The sequence below is a fragment of the Nannospalax galili genome, unplaced genomic scaffold (assembly GCF_000622305.1).
Source record: "Nannospalax galili isolate Female #2095 unplaced genomic scaffold, S.galili_v1.0 scaffold2589, whole genome shotgun sequence".
NCBI classification, from domain to species: Eukaryota; Metazoa; Chordata; class Mammalia; order Rodentia; family Spalacidae; genus Nannospalax; species Nannospalax galili.
Window position 1 is genome coordinate 34,874 of NW_008359247.1, and position 16,178 is coordinate 51,051.

Below are 16,178 nucleotides of genomic sequence, written 5' to 3' on the forward strand. Positions count from 1 at the left end.
CCCTCCCCTCTCACCCCACCCCCTGCCTTCCCCGCCTCTCACCCTCCCATCAGTCCCTTTTGCTCCCCTAGACAGTTTCGTTTATACTTTGTCATATTTACATATATGATTTTGTGTATCTGTAAAAATGTAGGAACCACAAACGAGAGAAAACCTGATGTTTGTCTTTCTGAGACCGGCTTAATTTGCTCAGTGCGTTTCTCTCCAGTTGCAGCCATTTTCCTGTGAATGGCATAACTTTGCTTTTTAATGGCTGAAAAACATTCCAATGTGTGTGTTTATTTTTATTTTATGTTTATGAGTGTTTTGCCTTTATATAAGTACACCTGTGCATGTAACGCCCACAGAGGCCAGAAAAGGTCATCAGAGACCCTGAAACTGGAGCTATGGATGATTATTAGCTGCCATGTAGGTGCTGGAAACCAGACCACAGTCCTCTCCAAGAGCAGCTGGTGTCTTAACCACTGAGCCATCTCTCCAGCCCCTACTCCTTGCTTAAAAACCTTTATGGCTTCCTTTTTTTTTTTTCTTTTTCTTTCTTTCTTTGTTTATTTTTTGGTCTTTTTGAAACAGCGTCTCCCTGTAATCTCAGCTGACCTGGAAATCCCTATGTAGACCAGGCTGGCCTGGATCTCACAGAGATCCACCTCCCTCTGCCTCTCCAGTGCTGGGATTAAAGTCATGCGCCACTATGCCTGGGTCCTTCACGTCTTCTAAACCTGTGAGAGCTTTCTGGAGTTTATCTTATGCTTAGGCATTAGGTTTCTAGAGTTTAATGAAGACCTGACCAATGTGACCATAATTACATCTTGTTTACTTTATTCCTAATTATTTTCCATGACGTACTAGCACCGAGATATTTGTTGGCAGAGATAATAGAGAGAAACAGAATACTGGCATTACATGGCTGTGCAACTTTAGTTCAATTACTTCTTTTACATGGGTCTCAGTTTTGCTATCTCTAAAGTGAAGGGTTAGTACCATATAATTCCTGCAGGCTTTCCCGGTTATATTTATATTGTGCCCTGTGCCATTCCCTGTCTCCAGGACTTCCAACTTATTAGAAACATATAGGACTAGAATTGAGACTTCCCGATTTCTTGTTCAGTATTAGTATCATACTATGTTGTACTATTTTAGATATCATTTAATTTACCCAGAGAATGAAGATACATGCCGTAAACGATCTTTTATCATTTATTTGTGTAGGTTTTTACAACCACTTAACCTATTTTCTGGCTGCTGGTGCTGTTAGTTTGGGGATTGGTTTCTTTGCTTTAGCATCTGCTTTGTGGTTCCTGATCTTCAAACGGAGGTAAGGTTTATTAGAAAGTTTTTAAAATTCTTTTTTGTTAAAAATTCAATGAAGGGCTTTTTCAGCTGCTGTTAAATAGCTATAACAGTATTGATTCTATAATCTCGGTTTTTGTTATAGATCCTGTGGTTGGAAAAGGAAGGATTTATGTGTATTAAACAGCCTGCAAGAACACCTAGAATAATCTAACAGCAGTCTTCATGCATTGTATTTTAAGGAATAACATATCTTATTTTATTTACTAGGAAAATGGGTCTGATTGTAATATAAAGCTAGGAATTAGGGGGAAAACCTTCCAATTAAAACATTACTGAGGTGGGCTGGAGAGATGACTCAGCAGTTAAGAGCACTGACTGCTCTTACAGAGGACCTGGGTTCAATTCCCAGCACCCACATGGCAGCTACAAATCGTCCTTAACTCCAGTTCCAGTGGAATCTGAAGGCCTCTTCTGACCTCGGCAGCATTGCATGACACAGGTGCACTCACATACATGCAGGCAATACACTCATACACATAAAATAAAAATAATAATAGCCGGGCATGGTTGCGCACTCCTTTAAACCCAGCACTCAGGAGGCAGAAGCAGGCAGATCTCTGTGAGTTCAAGGCCAGCCTGGTCTACATAGTGAGTTCCAGGACAACTGGGGCTACAGGGAGACCCTGTCTCAAAAAGACCACTCCCCCCAAAAATGATAAAAAAATTACTGAGGTTAAAATCATTACTGAGAGAGAAAGGGACCCTTTTAAAAAATTTATTTTCATTTAATGAGTATGAATGTTGTGCCTGCATGTATGTAAATACACACATGTTGTTCAATGCTCATGGAGGCCAGAAGAGGCATCCGATTCCTTGGAACTGGATGGCTGTTACCTGCTACGTGTGTGCTGGGAACTGAACTGGGTCCTCTGCAAGAGCAGCCAATGCTCTTAACGGCTGGGCCATCTCTCCAGCCCAGGATACCCTTTTTAAGGAGATATTTAAGAGAACTGACAGAATGCCCTGTTGTCTGAAAACAGTCTTCTGCCAGAAACACACTAAAAGATTAGCTGACACCTTAGTTCTTTTCAACTCTAAAATTTTGTGTTTCTACTTATTTAATCGATTCAGAATTTGCATTTGCTATTTTAAAAACATGGATTGTAAAATGACCTTCTTATACATTCTCCCCATGTTCCTTATCTCAGCAGCAAGGAACACATGCTGTCTGTCCACATGTGAAGTCAGATGGTACTCACTCATTCTTTCAACAAACATTTAATGAATATACAATAAAAAATAAATCAAAGAAAAATATTTGTTATCTTCCATCGTTACTGGAATTGATGCTACAACTACTACAAATAGGCCAGAAAGGTCCTTGTTTCATAGACTTGCAGTACCAGGAGACAGATAATGAGCAAATAAAACGTGCGCAAGGAATGCCGGTGCAAGCAGTTTGCATTTAATCTGAAATCTGAGATAAAGAAGCCAGATTAAACACCTTGCGTAAAACAGGGGTGATGGCACACGCCTTTAGTCCCAGCACTCGGGAGGCAGGCAGATCTCTGTGAGTTCGAGGCCAGCCTGATCTACATATTGAGTTCCAGGGGCTACTGGGAGACTGTGTCAAAAAAGACAAAAACAAACAAACAAAAACAAAAATTACCTTGTGCAAAAGCTTTCTAAGGACGAGCAAGATGGCCCAGTGCATTAAAGGTGGTTGCTTGAGGGACCCACATAGTGGAAGGAGAGAACTGACTCCCACAAGTTGTTCTCTGACCCCCACATATGTACTGTGTGGCATGCATATGTGCACATACACATACACACAAGATAGGTAAATGTAATACAAAACTTTTTAAAAATGTAGCTTTCTAAGGTGAAAGGGTATCAAGTACCAAGACCCCAAGATGGGAATAAACATGACATTATTCAGTTGACAGAACAATCAGTGTCAATAACTTGTAGTGAGAAGGAAATTGAAGAGCTCAAAGGAATTAATAGACCACATTAAAGGGTTTTGATTTTATTACTGTGTCACTGGAAGGTTTTAAAGGGGAATAGCATGATCATCCTGATACCTAAATTGAGTACTTACTACATCCTAGGCACTATTGTAAGTGCTTTATATAACATCTCATTTAGACTTAGCAATGCGGTGCAAGCAATATTATATTCAATCTAAAGACTGTATTCAGAGGTGATAACATGTGTCTGTAATCTCATCACTTGGGTGGTTGAGGCAAGAGGATGGAGAGTTCCTGGCCAGACTGAGCTATACATCTAGATCCAATCTCAAACAAACAAACAAACAAATAAAATAAATAAATAAACCCGGTATGGTAGTGTACTCCTAACATTTGGGAGGTAGAAGCAGGAGGATCAGAAATTTAAGGCCAGTCTGAACTACACAGTGATTTTGAGGCCAACCTAGGCTACATGAGATCTTGTCTCAAAAAAAAATAAAAAAGTAAAAAAGAAAGAAAAGAAAAATGATTGTCATTTTCTTTTCCTAGGTAACTATCTAAGAGTTCAATAGTTAGATCACGATTGCTTTTTTTTTTCTTTTTTTTTCTATTATTTTGAGACAGTATTTCCCTGTATCCCCAACTGACCCGAAACTTGCTAGGTAGACCAGGCTGGCCTTGATCTCACAGAGATCTGCCTGCCTCTGACTCCCAATTGCTGGGATTAAAGTTGTGCGCCACCACATCCAGCTGCCTTTATTTCTTACTCAGACTTTGTTTTGTTTTGTTAGGCTTTTAAAAATGTTTTTAATTCTTTTGAGAATCTCATATTTTGATCACTATACCCTGTTGTTTTTTTCTCTTATTCAGACTTTTATTTTGTTTAGGTTTTAAGAATATTTTTGATTCTTTGAGAATTTCATACAATGTATTTTGATCATATTCAGAACTCCTCCCCCATCTCCACACCCAGAAGAGTGAATGCACTTCTAATAACAAGATATGATAGGTCTGGCTTATATTGTCACAAGATGTTTCTCTGTGAAGCCCGAGTTTTAGTGAATTGGCAATGAAAGCAGATGAGCTAGAAGGCTATTTAATAGTTCATGTGAGAGGTGATGATGTCTGGAGCTAATATGACCACAGATGAGATGAAGGAAGAGACTGGACTTTGGATATGCTTTATAGGTAGAGGCAAGGCTTGACAGAGTGAAGTAAGGACTAGGGTTTTATTATAAGTAGCTGAGTAATTGCTTGTGTCATTTTCTGGATGAGAAGATGATCATAAAGGGAATCAATTTGGTGTAGAGATGATAAACTAGGAACTATGTTTCCATCTAAGTTTAAAAGCCTTTTTAGCCCAGGTGTGGTGGCGCATGCCTTTAGTCCCAGCACTCAGGAAGCAGAGGCAGGCAGATCTCTCTGAGTTCGAGGCCAGTCTGGTCTACATAGCAAGCTACATAGTGAGTTCCAGGCCAGCTGGGGCAAGAGGGTGACCCTGTCTCAAAACAAAACAAACAAACAAAAAAAGCTGTTCTGTATGAAATACACAAAAAATTCAATTAAAAAATAAGGCTATTTATGCCGGGCATGGTGGTGCACACCTTTAATCTCAGCACTATGGGAGGCAGAGGCAGGTGGATCTCTGTGAGTTTGAGGCCAACCTGATCTACATAGTGAGTTCCAGGTCAGTTGGGGCTACAGGGAAACCCTGTCTCAAAAAGACCCCCCCCCAATAAGGCTGTTTAGACCTCAAAGTGGAAATCCATAGTACAGCTCGATATGCAGGTCAGGAGAGAAGCCAGAATTGAAGATGATATACAAAGATTATCTGAAGTCATGGAACTAGACGAGACAAGTCAGGAGTGCTTGTTGAAAAGTTCTAGGCTGTGCCCTCTACACTACCCACATTTAGAAGCTGAGTAGTAGAGTAGGGAGACTCAACAACATCTGAGAAGAAACACAGGAAGGTGTGGAGCCAAGAAGTCAAAGTCTAGAGGATTAGAGAAGGAGGTGCCAGCCAGTTCTACTGAAGATGCTTAATTAAGACAGAGGACTGAGAAATTATTTTCTTTAATTTGACAAGATGGAGGTCATTGGTGACCTTGATGAAATTTTGGTGCAACAACAGGTTTTGAGGCTTATCCTTGAGAACAAAAGGTGTGCGACTATGGAGAAAAGTATAGCTGTCTCTTTCAAGAAGTGTGTGTGTGTGTGTGTGTGTGTGTGTGTGTGTGTGTGTGTAGGACCTGATAAAGTGGACAGTGGTTGGAGGAGTACATAGAATTTTATTAGACACTTTTCGTCTCTGTGACCAAAACAAAACAACTTAAGGGAGGAAAGATTATTTGGCTCAGGAGATTTCAGTCCATCACAGCGAGGGAGGCAGGGCACCTTCATGGCAGCAGGAGTAGGCCGCAGAGGCGCCTCACATCACTGTGGGCAAAAAGCCACCCAGCTCCACCTCCTAAGGGTTCCACGGCCTCCCAGACAGCACCAATCAGAGCAGCAAGTGCTCAAAATATGAGCTTGTGGGGGATATTTTAGATTCAAACCAAAATAATAGTCAGAGGACGGATTTTTTTTCCTTCTTCTAAAACTAGAAGGCATACTTGAAAACTTCCTCTCGCTTTCCCACCTCTACTAAATTTGAAGTCACTAAGCTTTGTTTATTTTACCTCATACATCACGTACATCATTTCATTCCATTATCCACCGCCGCCACGTCATCCAAGTTTTCAGTCTCCCACATAGACTTCTGCACTAGGGTTCATAGCCCACCCCTGCCTTTACTATTGGATTCATTTAATCTCTTCTCTACACTTCAGCCAGACATTTTCCAAATGTGAACTTCATCAAGTCGCCCTATCCTTCTCTTCCACAGCTGCTGTATTTGAAAGGACTTCCCATCGATTTTAGGATAAACCAAACATGGCACGCCTTTAAGGTCCTGCACGATTGGCCCATACAATCTCATGCCGTCCTCCCCGCTTTGTTACTGCGTTTGTCCTCCATGGTGGAAATCTGGCCTTTAGGACTTTGTATTTCTAGTCTCTCCACCTTCCACATCTCCTCTCTTCCACCAAACTTACCAATTGCCTAATCACTATTCCTGTTTCTTCAAGAGCTCATTTCAATCACCCCTTCCTCAGGAAAGCCCTCGCTGGCCTCTATCAGGTTAATTCCCTTCATTACAAATTCACACAGTACCTGATAATTATCCTCAGCAGCATTTTCTATTGTGTTAGTTTCTCATCTGTCTTCTTTGCTAGAAGCTCTGTGAGACCAGTGACAGGCCCCTGAAGGGGTAGTTATAACCCCTCACACCATTAAATATACAAGACCCAGCAGTCTGGCGTGTAGGTGCTCAGTAAGTATTTGCTCAGTTAATTGAATTCAGTGAATTCATGGATTTTTTTTTTTAACTTTTACAAAAACTTGATTGAGAATTTCATACACGCATATAAGGAGTTTTGGTCAAATCCATGCCCACTCCCTCCCCTCCAACATTCCCCCCTCTGAAGAGGTAACCCTAAAATCTTTTAAGGATTAGATACACGCTCCCAAATACTTTTGACATTTTTGGCATTTGGAACAGAGTGTGTTGCTAACAGGCCCAAGACATTTTGACTTTTAGCCCAGATACTGGCTACATTTCTTTGGGGTCTTTACCCTAACTACCTAGCCAATTCCTACCTCCTATTCTTATCACGCCATTCTCTGAAGGGTTTACCCAAATTGCCAATAGGGAATAGGGACGCAGACTGCTCTGGCTTCTTCCAGAGTGCATGGACCTTAACTGTTAATACATTATTAAGTAATATATCGATTTCTTGAATTGACTTGGAAATTTTGTAGTATCTCTGAAGAAAGAAATGGCAATTATTTGGAGAGGGTTCCACCTGAGGAACTTGCATCATACGTCATTCCCATCCAGTCATATTCAACCCTACTGTGTGTACATTCTGTGCTTTGCACAAATGTATGACATGTACATAGAGTTTTAGTATCACCAGAGCTCTAAAAGTCCTCTGTGTGTCCCCACTCATCCCTCCCTCCCCCAACCCCCTAACCTTCTGTCTCAGTGGTTCTACCTTTTCTAGTGGTTCTGTCGTAGAGTTGAGATCAGATATCAAATGGCCTATAGCTGAAATCATAGGCTATGTAGATTTTAAAATTTTTTTTGAGACAGGGTCTCATTCTGAGCCTAGCTGCTTTAAAAATCCATGTGGCACTGGCTAACCTCAACCTCATGGCAATCCTCCTGCCTCAGCCTCCCAAGCACCGGATTGCAGGTGTCAATCATTGCATCCAGCTCTCTTCCATGTTTTTCCTGGCTTGATAGGTCATTTCTTTTTAGCAGTGAATAATGTTCCATTGTTTGGCACCGTTTTTTGAGTATTTAACTTTATAATGAAACTTCATCTTTTCATACTTAATGCTGCCTGTGATCAACTGATGTTCAACTTAGCACTCAATAATATTTGACCCTCCCTCACTGCTTGTGATTGCGTGGATGATAAGAGATCACAGGTCCTCTTCCACTATAAGTCATTAGTTTCGATTTGGTTTCCTTCCTCTTTGTTGCAGAGACATTAATAAATACCAAAAGGGACCAATGAGTTTCATTTTATTTCATTAAAGACAAATATATACAACGACTCACACAGCAGTTGATTAATTCTCTCGAGACCCAAAAGAAGTATATGAGCAGTTCTGGTTAATATTCAAATTTTAAATATTAACCCTGTATAAGTAGCTTAATTTATATTTTATGAAAAAATAGATGTAATAAAATCTAACATATACAAAGGGAGTATATAAATTGATTTCTACTTTTTTGGGGGGGTATTTTTGAGATCAGGTCAGCCTGTAGCCCCAGCTGGCCAGGAACTCACTATGTAGAACAGGCTAGCCTTGAACTCACAGAGATTTATCCTCCTGCCTCTGCCTCCCAAGTGCTGGGATTAAAGGCTTGCACCACCATGCCTGGCCTGATTTCTACTTTTAAAAATACTGTAACACATTCTGATTTTTAAAATCTTATGTATAAACATTAGAAACGATTTTACCTGGCATACAATCTGACTCATGCTTAATAACATTTTCTGTATACTTTTCAGAGAAATATTCCCAAATTCCAAAGTTAAATCAGTTGATGAGAAGTTGAAGCAAAGATCATCCAAATCGAAGGTTAAATCTCAGTCTCAGAGCGTTTTCATTTCTCAAAACTTTCATGCTGGCCAACCCCAGCCACAGGTAGAGTGAAATGTACAGCAATCTCCTCAAAGATTTCCACACCACTCACTGGCATTTTGGTGTCTTTAAGTTTGAAAAACATACCCACAGTTACTTTGTAGTTTAAAGGACAAAGGTAAGATGTCAACACCACAATCCATGCTGCAGGAAAGCAACACTTTCTTAAAATTTCAGCTGTCCTGTCACTCCTCTCGTGGGTTTCTGAAGTCCCTCCTCTCTTTCTCTCTTTGAAAAACCAGTCTGTGTTTTCATATCATGACTCTTCACCAGATCACACGGAGCTGGCTTCTGGTCCTCCATCTCCCAGAAGCCGCGCCAAAGTGGTTTCTTGAGGTGGAGTTTACTCCTGATTAAGATGCTGTGAACACTGTTACACCAACGAAGGATTTAGAATATTATATAAACCTAACTGGCAGAGTCACAGGGTTTGAGATTGACTCCAGTTTTGAAAAATGTTCTGCTGTGGGGCTGGAAAGATGGCTCAGCAGTTAAGAGCACTGACTGCTTTTGCAGAAGACTTGGGTTCAGTTTCCAGCACCTACGTTGAGGCTGACAACCATCCATAACTCCATCCCAGGGAATCAGATGCCTCTTCTGGTCTCTATGGACATTGCATGCATGTGGTGCTTTTACATACATGCAGGCCAAACACACCCATTAAATAAATTAAATAAAAATATTTTTGAAGTCTTACTATGAGGAAATGCTATTAAACAGCATCATGTGCTACAGAGGAATTTTTGTGAAGAGTAATCCGTGGTGACCAACTTCAGTATCTTCTGTGTGTGCGTGTACATGTGTGTGCATTTGTATATGTGTGTTCGTACATGCATGTGTGTGTTTGTGTGTGCATGTGTTTGTATGAATGTGTGTATGTGTGTTAAGTGTGTGTAGTGTATGTGTGCATGTGTGTATGTATGTGTGTATGTGTATACATGGGCACATGTGTTTTGTGTGTGTGTATTTGTGCATGTGTTTTGGTGCTGGGGGCTGTAATACGAGGGCCTTATGCATGCAAGGTAAGCACTCTACCACTAGCTATATCCCAGCTATTATCTTATTTTAAGAAATTTGGGGCCAGTGAGATGACTCAGTGGATAAAGGTGCTTGCTGCCAGACCGGATGATCTGAGTTCTATCACAGGGTACAGGTGGTGGAAGAAGCAAACAGGCTTCTGTGCAAGTTGTCCTCTGACCTCCACATGCATGCCATGGCATGCAAATGCATACATACACACATAAACAAATAAATGTAATTTTTTAAATGTTCAAAGAAAATTTCCACAGCCACCCCAAGCTTCAGCATCTGTCAGTGAGGAGCCATCAACACTAAGGCAAGATTCATGTCCTCAGTTTAAAACACTGATACTACTTTTAACTTCATCCATTATAAAATATTGCATGTAATAGTTTAAATTTTTATTTCCCTAATGAGTGATTTTGAATATCTTTTCATATTTTATTTATCATCTATACCTTCTTAGTAAAGCATCTTTTAAAATCTTTTATACAATTATAATTGGGTTACATTCTTACCACTGAATTTAGAGTTCTTATGGGTACAGGTCCTATGTGGGTTATGTGTCTTTCAATTTTTTATTTTTGTTTTATTTGGTCTTTGGTCTTTTTTTTTTTTTTGGTCTTTTTGAGACAGTATCTCCCTGTAGTCACAGCTGGTCTGGATTCACTATGGAGACCAGTCTGGCCTTGAACTCCCAGAGATCTGCCTGCCTCTGTCTCCCAAGTGCTGGGATTAAAGGCATGCACCACTATGCCCAGCTCAATTTTTAAATCTCATTTGGTGACTTTTGTTTTCATCCTCTTAACAGAATTTCACATTTTCAATATTAACCAAGTCTAATGTATCTGGTTTTCCTTCTTGGATTATACTTTCGTAAAATGTTCAAGAATCCATAGTCTACCAACAGATGAGAAGGAAATCATAGCCTACCAGTGGGTGGCGAGGCTCTACTTTTGTGTTCTCTTTTTCAAAAGTTTTATTTTTAGGATGCTTTTGGTTTGTATATAAGAGCCATATGCAATTGACATGCTGCTAATATGTGGATGTGGCTTGTCCCTGAAAGGTTCTGGGCTGGAAGATTGGACGCAGTAGATAGGGTTGAAGTGGCAGAACCATTAAGAAGAAGGCTTAGTGGGGAGAACCCCATCCTTGAGAATAGGTTAATATGGACTCACAGAGCAGATGCGGGTGACACAGCAGTGGAAGACAGTGTGAACTCTGAATCACTGAGCTGTTTCTCCAGCCCTCAAATTCTTTTCAAATGACTAATTTTTCTTTTTTCATCCAAAACATTCATATTGTAGAAAAAATATTTTCACCAAAAACTTGTAACGATAACAATACAAGTCATATAAACACTAGAGCAATTATATTATAGAAGCTATATAAAATTGGTTCGTTTTTTAAAGTGCAAATTTTTATGTAGGTGGAGCGGAGAGGGAAAGAAGCAGCACAAACCAAAGGTACTTTTCCGACGACTTGCTAGAGTCGTAGTGAATAGCAATTGGTTATCCTACATGTAATTTGTTTCAAATGCCATGAAAATTCAAGATAAATGTTAATTTATTAGTATATGAATTGGCAGCCATTGGGGGGAATGAAAATTGCAATTTCATGCCTTAAAACATGGAATTAAATTTTTTATCTCTTATTTGAACTCAAAGGTATCATGATGGGAATCACATAGCAACTTAAAATGAATGGGAGACAAAACATAAACTTGACATTTTTACATTTTCTTTTAAATGTTTATTTTTATTTTGTGTGTATGTATGTTTTGCTTGCATGTATGTAAGTGCACCATATGTATGCAGTGTCAATAGAGACCAGAAGAGGGCATCGGATCCCCTGAACTGGAGTTACAGTCAGTTGTTAGCCTCCACGTGGGTGCTGGGAACTGAACCTGGGTCGTCTGGAAGAGCAGCCTGTGCTCTTAACTACCGAGTCATCTCTCCAGCCCCCAAATTTGAATTTTTTGCAACCATTTAAATATTACATGTCATATCTAATGTCATATCTTAATATCTCAAAGCGTTGTTTTAGAGATATTTTAGAAATACATAATAGAAAATAAATTTAAATGTATATTTTATTGAGTTTTTGTGCATTTCATACAATAAATCTTAATCATATTTAGATTCCATCCTCCATCCATATCCCCTTATAGTCCCTCCAACTGAATTTCATGCATTCTATCATATTTGTGAAATATCAAAAATAAAAATGTAAGGTATTATAAAATGTATTTTAGGAGATTCTGTGATACTGTCTAAAACTTAACCTTTTTTGAGACAGCATCTCCCTGCTTAACCCAGGTTGGCCTGGAACTCACAGCCTCAAACTCAACTGTTCTGCCTTAGCCTCCCAAGTGCAAGGATTGCAGGCACGCACCAGCATATCTGGCTTGAAACAGCGTTTGTGTTTTGACAGGGTCTCTCTATGTAGCCCTGGCTGGCCAGGAATCCGCAGTGGTCCACCTGCCCCGCCTCCTGAGCACTGGGATTAAAGATGCACACCACCACACCCAGTTTAAAATGCCATTTTTAAACATATAAAGTGTAGTCTAAATAATATGATGGGGAAAGCATGAGATTTAATGACTAGGTTGAAATCTTTCTTGTGTCTAATCTGTGATGGTTGTTTCTCAGTTTCTGCTTTTATTAAGAGGTACCCTGAAGAACTGTTGAGATGATACATGAGATATGGAAGCATGACAACGTGGTTTGCAGATTATTTTGTAATCTTCCTGCTCACTGATTTTTCTTAAATAAGGCAATTATTTGGCTATAAATCATTAAGAAAGTTTTTTGCTGTTCTTGCAGAAGACCCAGGTGGGTCCCAGAACCCACATGGCGGTTAACAACTGTCTGTAGCTCCAATTCTAGGGGACCTGACACCCTTTTCTGCCCTCCAAGGGCATTGCACACACGTGGTGCACTTACACACATGTAGGCAAAACACTCATACACATAAAATACAAGGAAGTAGAAATTTTTTAAAAACAAAGCTTTTCAGCTAATTTATTTCTTTAAATTATATGTAAGTATGTGTGAGAATGTGGGTTTGTGCGTGAGTGCAGACCCTTCTGAGGCCAGAAGAGGGTATTGGATCCCCTAGAACTAGAATTACAGGTGGTTGTGATTACAGGTCATCCAACATGAATCAAACTCCAGTCCTTTGCCAGAGCGGTAACAGCTGGACCATCTTTCCAGTCCCAAGAATTTTTGTTTGTTTGTTTATTATTTTTATTTTATGTGTATGTGTGTATTGCCTGCATGTAGGTAAGTGCACCCATGTCCTACAATGCCCGCAGAGGCTAGAAGAGGCTGTTGGATCCCCTGGAACTGGTGTTACTGACAGTTGTTAGCTGCCATGTGGGTACTGGGATTCGAACCTGGGTCTTCTGCAAGGACAACCAATGTTCTTAATTGCTAAGCCATCTCTCCAGCCCCCCAAGAAAAAAATTTTAAAGGCACATTCCAGAACTGATGTTTCCAACCTACTTAAAAAAATATTTTCTGGCTAAAGCAGCTGATCTTACTCAGTGTAAACTTTTCTACTCTTGATTATCATAAAAATATTGCTAGTTCTCAATTATATATTTAGCATTAATGGACGATAGCAGCTTGGTATTTTCCCTTCTATGGCATCATCCTGTCCATGATAGCTTTAAAGAGAATCTTAAGATTTGGCTCATCAATATGTAATAGTCTTAGCAGGCTAACTTTTTACAGAAGTTGACAATCATACTAAAGATGAACTGTGGCCTGAGACAAAACCCGTCAGCCCTGATCCATCAGTGATAACCTCAACAGTAAATGGCAGCAGCATGGCAATGAGCTTCTCAACCTCACCCTCCAATTCCTGCTGCAGCCGAAGCATAGAAGCAACTGAAGACTGGTTTTTTGATGCTTCTCAAGCAGAGAATTCTCCAAAGCCTTTTCTTGGGGAGCCTCTGGAAGAAAACGTGCTCTCATACTTGTCAACCATTTCATTTGAAGAGTGGCCTGGAAATGTGAATATGACACTTGATGGTGATGAGAAAGACGAAGGCATTAAGGGAATGTTTTCACAGAAAAATCCAGAGGTTGAAATGCAAAAACCTTCACTATAACACCGATTGACTTTCTTCTTTTGAAACCTGGTGTACAGTGAACTCAGGTAAAGTTAACTCTGAATTACAAACTTCTGAGTCTCTTATCATGTCCAAACTAATATTGCTCTTCTTGTCCTTTTTCATAAGGTGGCCCTAGCTTTTATCTGTTCTTATTTCTAGAAAATCAAGAATGTGGGAAGAATGTGAGTAACATCCTGAATATCAAACTTAAACTTGAATATTCCAGCAAATCGGTAACAGGAACGCATTTTCAACACACAGGAGAAAAATATTTTTCATTAATATATTTTTGAATAAAACATCCCATAGCATTTCTTTATAGTTTGGACTTCTTCAATTTTATTTCAGTGGAATATCTGTATAGGCTTCTCAGAATTTAAAACATGAGAATCAGCTAGCTCTCAAATCTTTTCATGTCTTTTTTTTTGGTAAACAATATTAACTTGTTCTTGCAAGGGAGCCTGGAACACTATAAAGAATTCAGGATATACTTTGTTCATTTTCCTATCTGCTCCTCAGAAGGGCCCTCAACCATACCCTACCATCATCCCAATGGTCCATGAGTGCCTGACTCAGCAGGTGGGAGTTCCTCTCCAGTCAAATATTTATTTATGATTAAGAGGGACTTTTGACACAAATCATGTAACTTTTAAACTTTCTTCAAATCATTCTCCATGTAATTGATCCACCCTTTCTTTCTCTTCCTTCCTTCCTCCCTCCCTCCCTCCCTCCCCCCTCTTTCTTTCTTTCCTTCCTTCTTTCTTTCTTTCTTTCTTTCTTTCTTTCTTTCTCTCTCTCTCTTTCTTTCTTTCTCTTTCTTTCTTTCTTAGAACAATGATTAACAAAATGCCACACAGATTTTTTTCAAAACAGGAGTCTTTTATTAGCCAGTGGTCAAGAGGGGGCTAGTACCCAAAAGAACTCTCAAACCCAAGGGGACGCAGAGTGGGGTTTATAAAGCCTAAAATCACAATTTCATCATGCAAGATGTGCATTCCTAATTATGTGTTGTTGCATCAGACAGCCCCCAATTCGTGTGTTCAACTCATATGGTAACTTGCTGGCTATGGTCACATGGTAAGTCTCAGTAATCTAGTAGCAGGCCTTAAGATTTTTCAAAAAAGAAAAATAAATCCAAAGGAGAATGGTAACTGACAGAAAAGAATATAGCTTGAAAGTCTAGTGTGATAGCACACATCTGCAATCTTAGCACTTGGGAGGTGGAGGCAAAAGGAACAGGAGTCGAATCTCATTGTCTGCTAGACAGTGAGTTTAAGACAAGCCTGGGCTATATAGACGACTGTAGAAAGAAACGATGAAGGCAAGAAAGAAGAGAAAGAGAGAGAGAGAGAGAGAGAGAGAGAGAGAGAGAGAGAGAGAAGAGGGGGGGAGGCATTTATCTGAATCCTGCAGGCTCCGATTAGCCCATAGTGGTCTTGCATCCGTTGCAGCATCCCTTGTCTGCTGCAGCATTTTAAGCAGAATGGACATGCTGAGTTGGGTCAAAAAGTAGCACAACAGGTTTGGCATCTGGGCATGTTGCAGAGCCTTCCATCCTTCTGGGACCCAAACAGAACTGAAACTCTTTTAGGTATGGAGTAAGTGGGTCAGAATTGCACAACTAAAGGAGGTATGTATTGCCTCCAACATCTAAAGAAGCCCACGAGACATTGTGCTCTAGTCTTTCACCTTAGAAATAAAGCTGGACATGATCCAGACTGCTGGATGGCTAGGACTTTTGCTGAGACAGTGGCAAGAGCTACAATCATCCTGCTACCTTGAAATAAACCTTACAGTTAGATTTTTTTCTTTCATTAATGCCAGAGATGGAAAACAAGGCCTTGAATATCCTAGACAATAATTAAGCTACATTCTAAGCTTCTAGTTTTATATTTTCAAAATGCCTCCAAATATTGGTGAAAATAGTATCTTAAATTTTTACCATTATAAGTTGTAACAAGAAAGGAGTGATAAATTTATCAAATGCCTGGATTTCAGAAAAAAGAGAGAGCCCATGATGCTTGTTCTTCGCAATATTAATGGGTCCTTCAGGAGTACTAAATCCCTTACTGAGGAGCTATACCATTTGATAGTTGCTAGACGAAATGGCTCTTCTTTGAGGGTGTGGCCACTAGCAGGTGTCCCATGCTTCCATGGATGAACCCACTCAACGCACACATGGATTTAGTGAGTTATCAAAAACAGAAAACACGAAGTTGGGAGGAGGAGGTGTTGGAAGGATATGAAGGAAACTGGAGGGTGGGTATATATGATGTATATAATCACATTTCATTCTCTACATGTACGAAATTCTTGAAAAAAAAGAATAATCCAGGTCTTCTAAATACTATTGGTGTACTTTTGATTTGCTTTGTATTCAGCATTATTTGGTATATTTTAATATATGTCCTTAACTTTTTCTTTTTCTTTTTTTTTTTTTTTTTTTTTTTTTTTTAAAAAAAAAAAAAAAAAAAAAAAAAAGAGGACGATAAATCTTTCACTGTGATATATCAAAATAA

The 16,178-nt window shown here is 39.6% G+C and overlaps 1 protein-coding gene across 1 annotated transcript; it reads left to right on the forward strand.

Annotated features, from left to right (window-relative positions):
* Positions 1–1,209: 1,209 nt before the first annotated feature.
* CUNH1orf185 (chromosome unknown C1orf185 homolog) lies at positions 1,210–13,656 on the forward strand (the record flags this gene model as incomplete). Its single annotated transcript, XM_008822931.1, has 4 exons — positions 1,210–1,315; positions 8,387–8,522; positions 10,969–11,005; positions 13,277–13,656. Coding segments are annotated over 4 exons (659 nt in total), but the record flags the coding sequence as incomplete, so codon positions are not given.
* Positions 13,657–16,178: the final 2,522 nt, after the last annotated feature.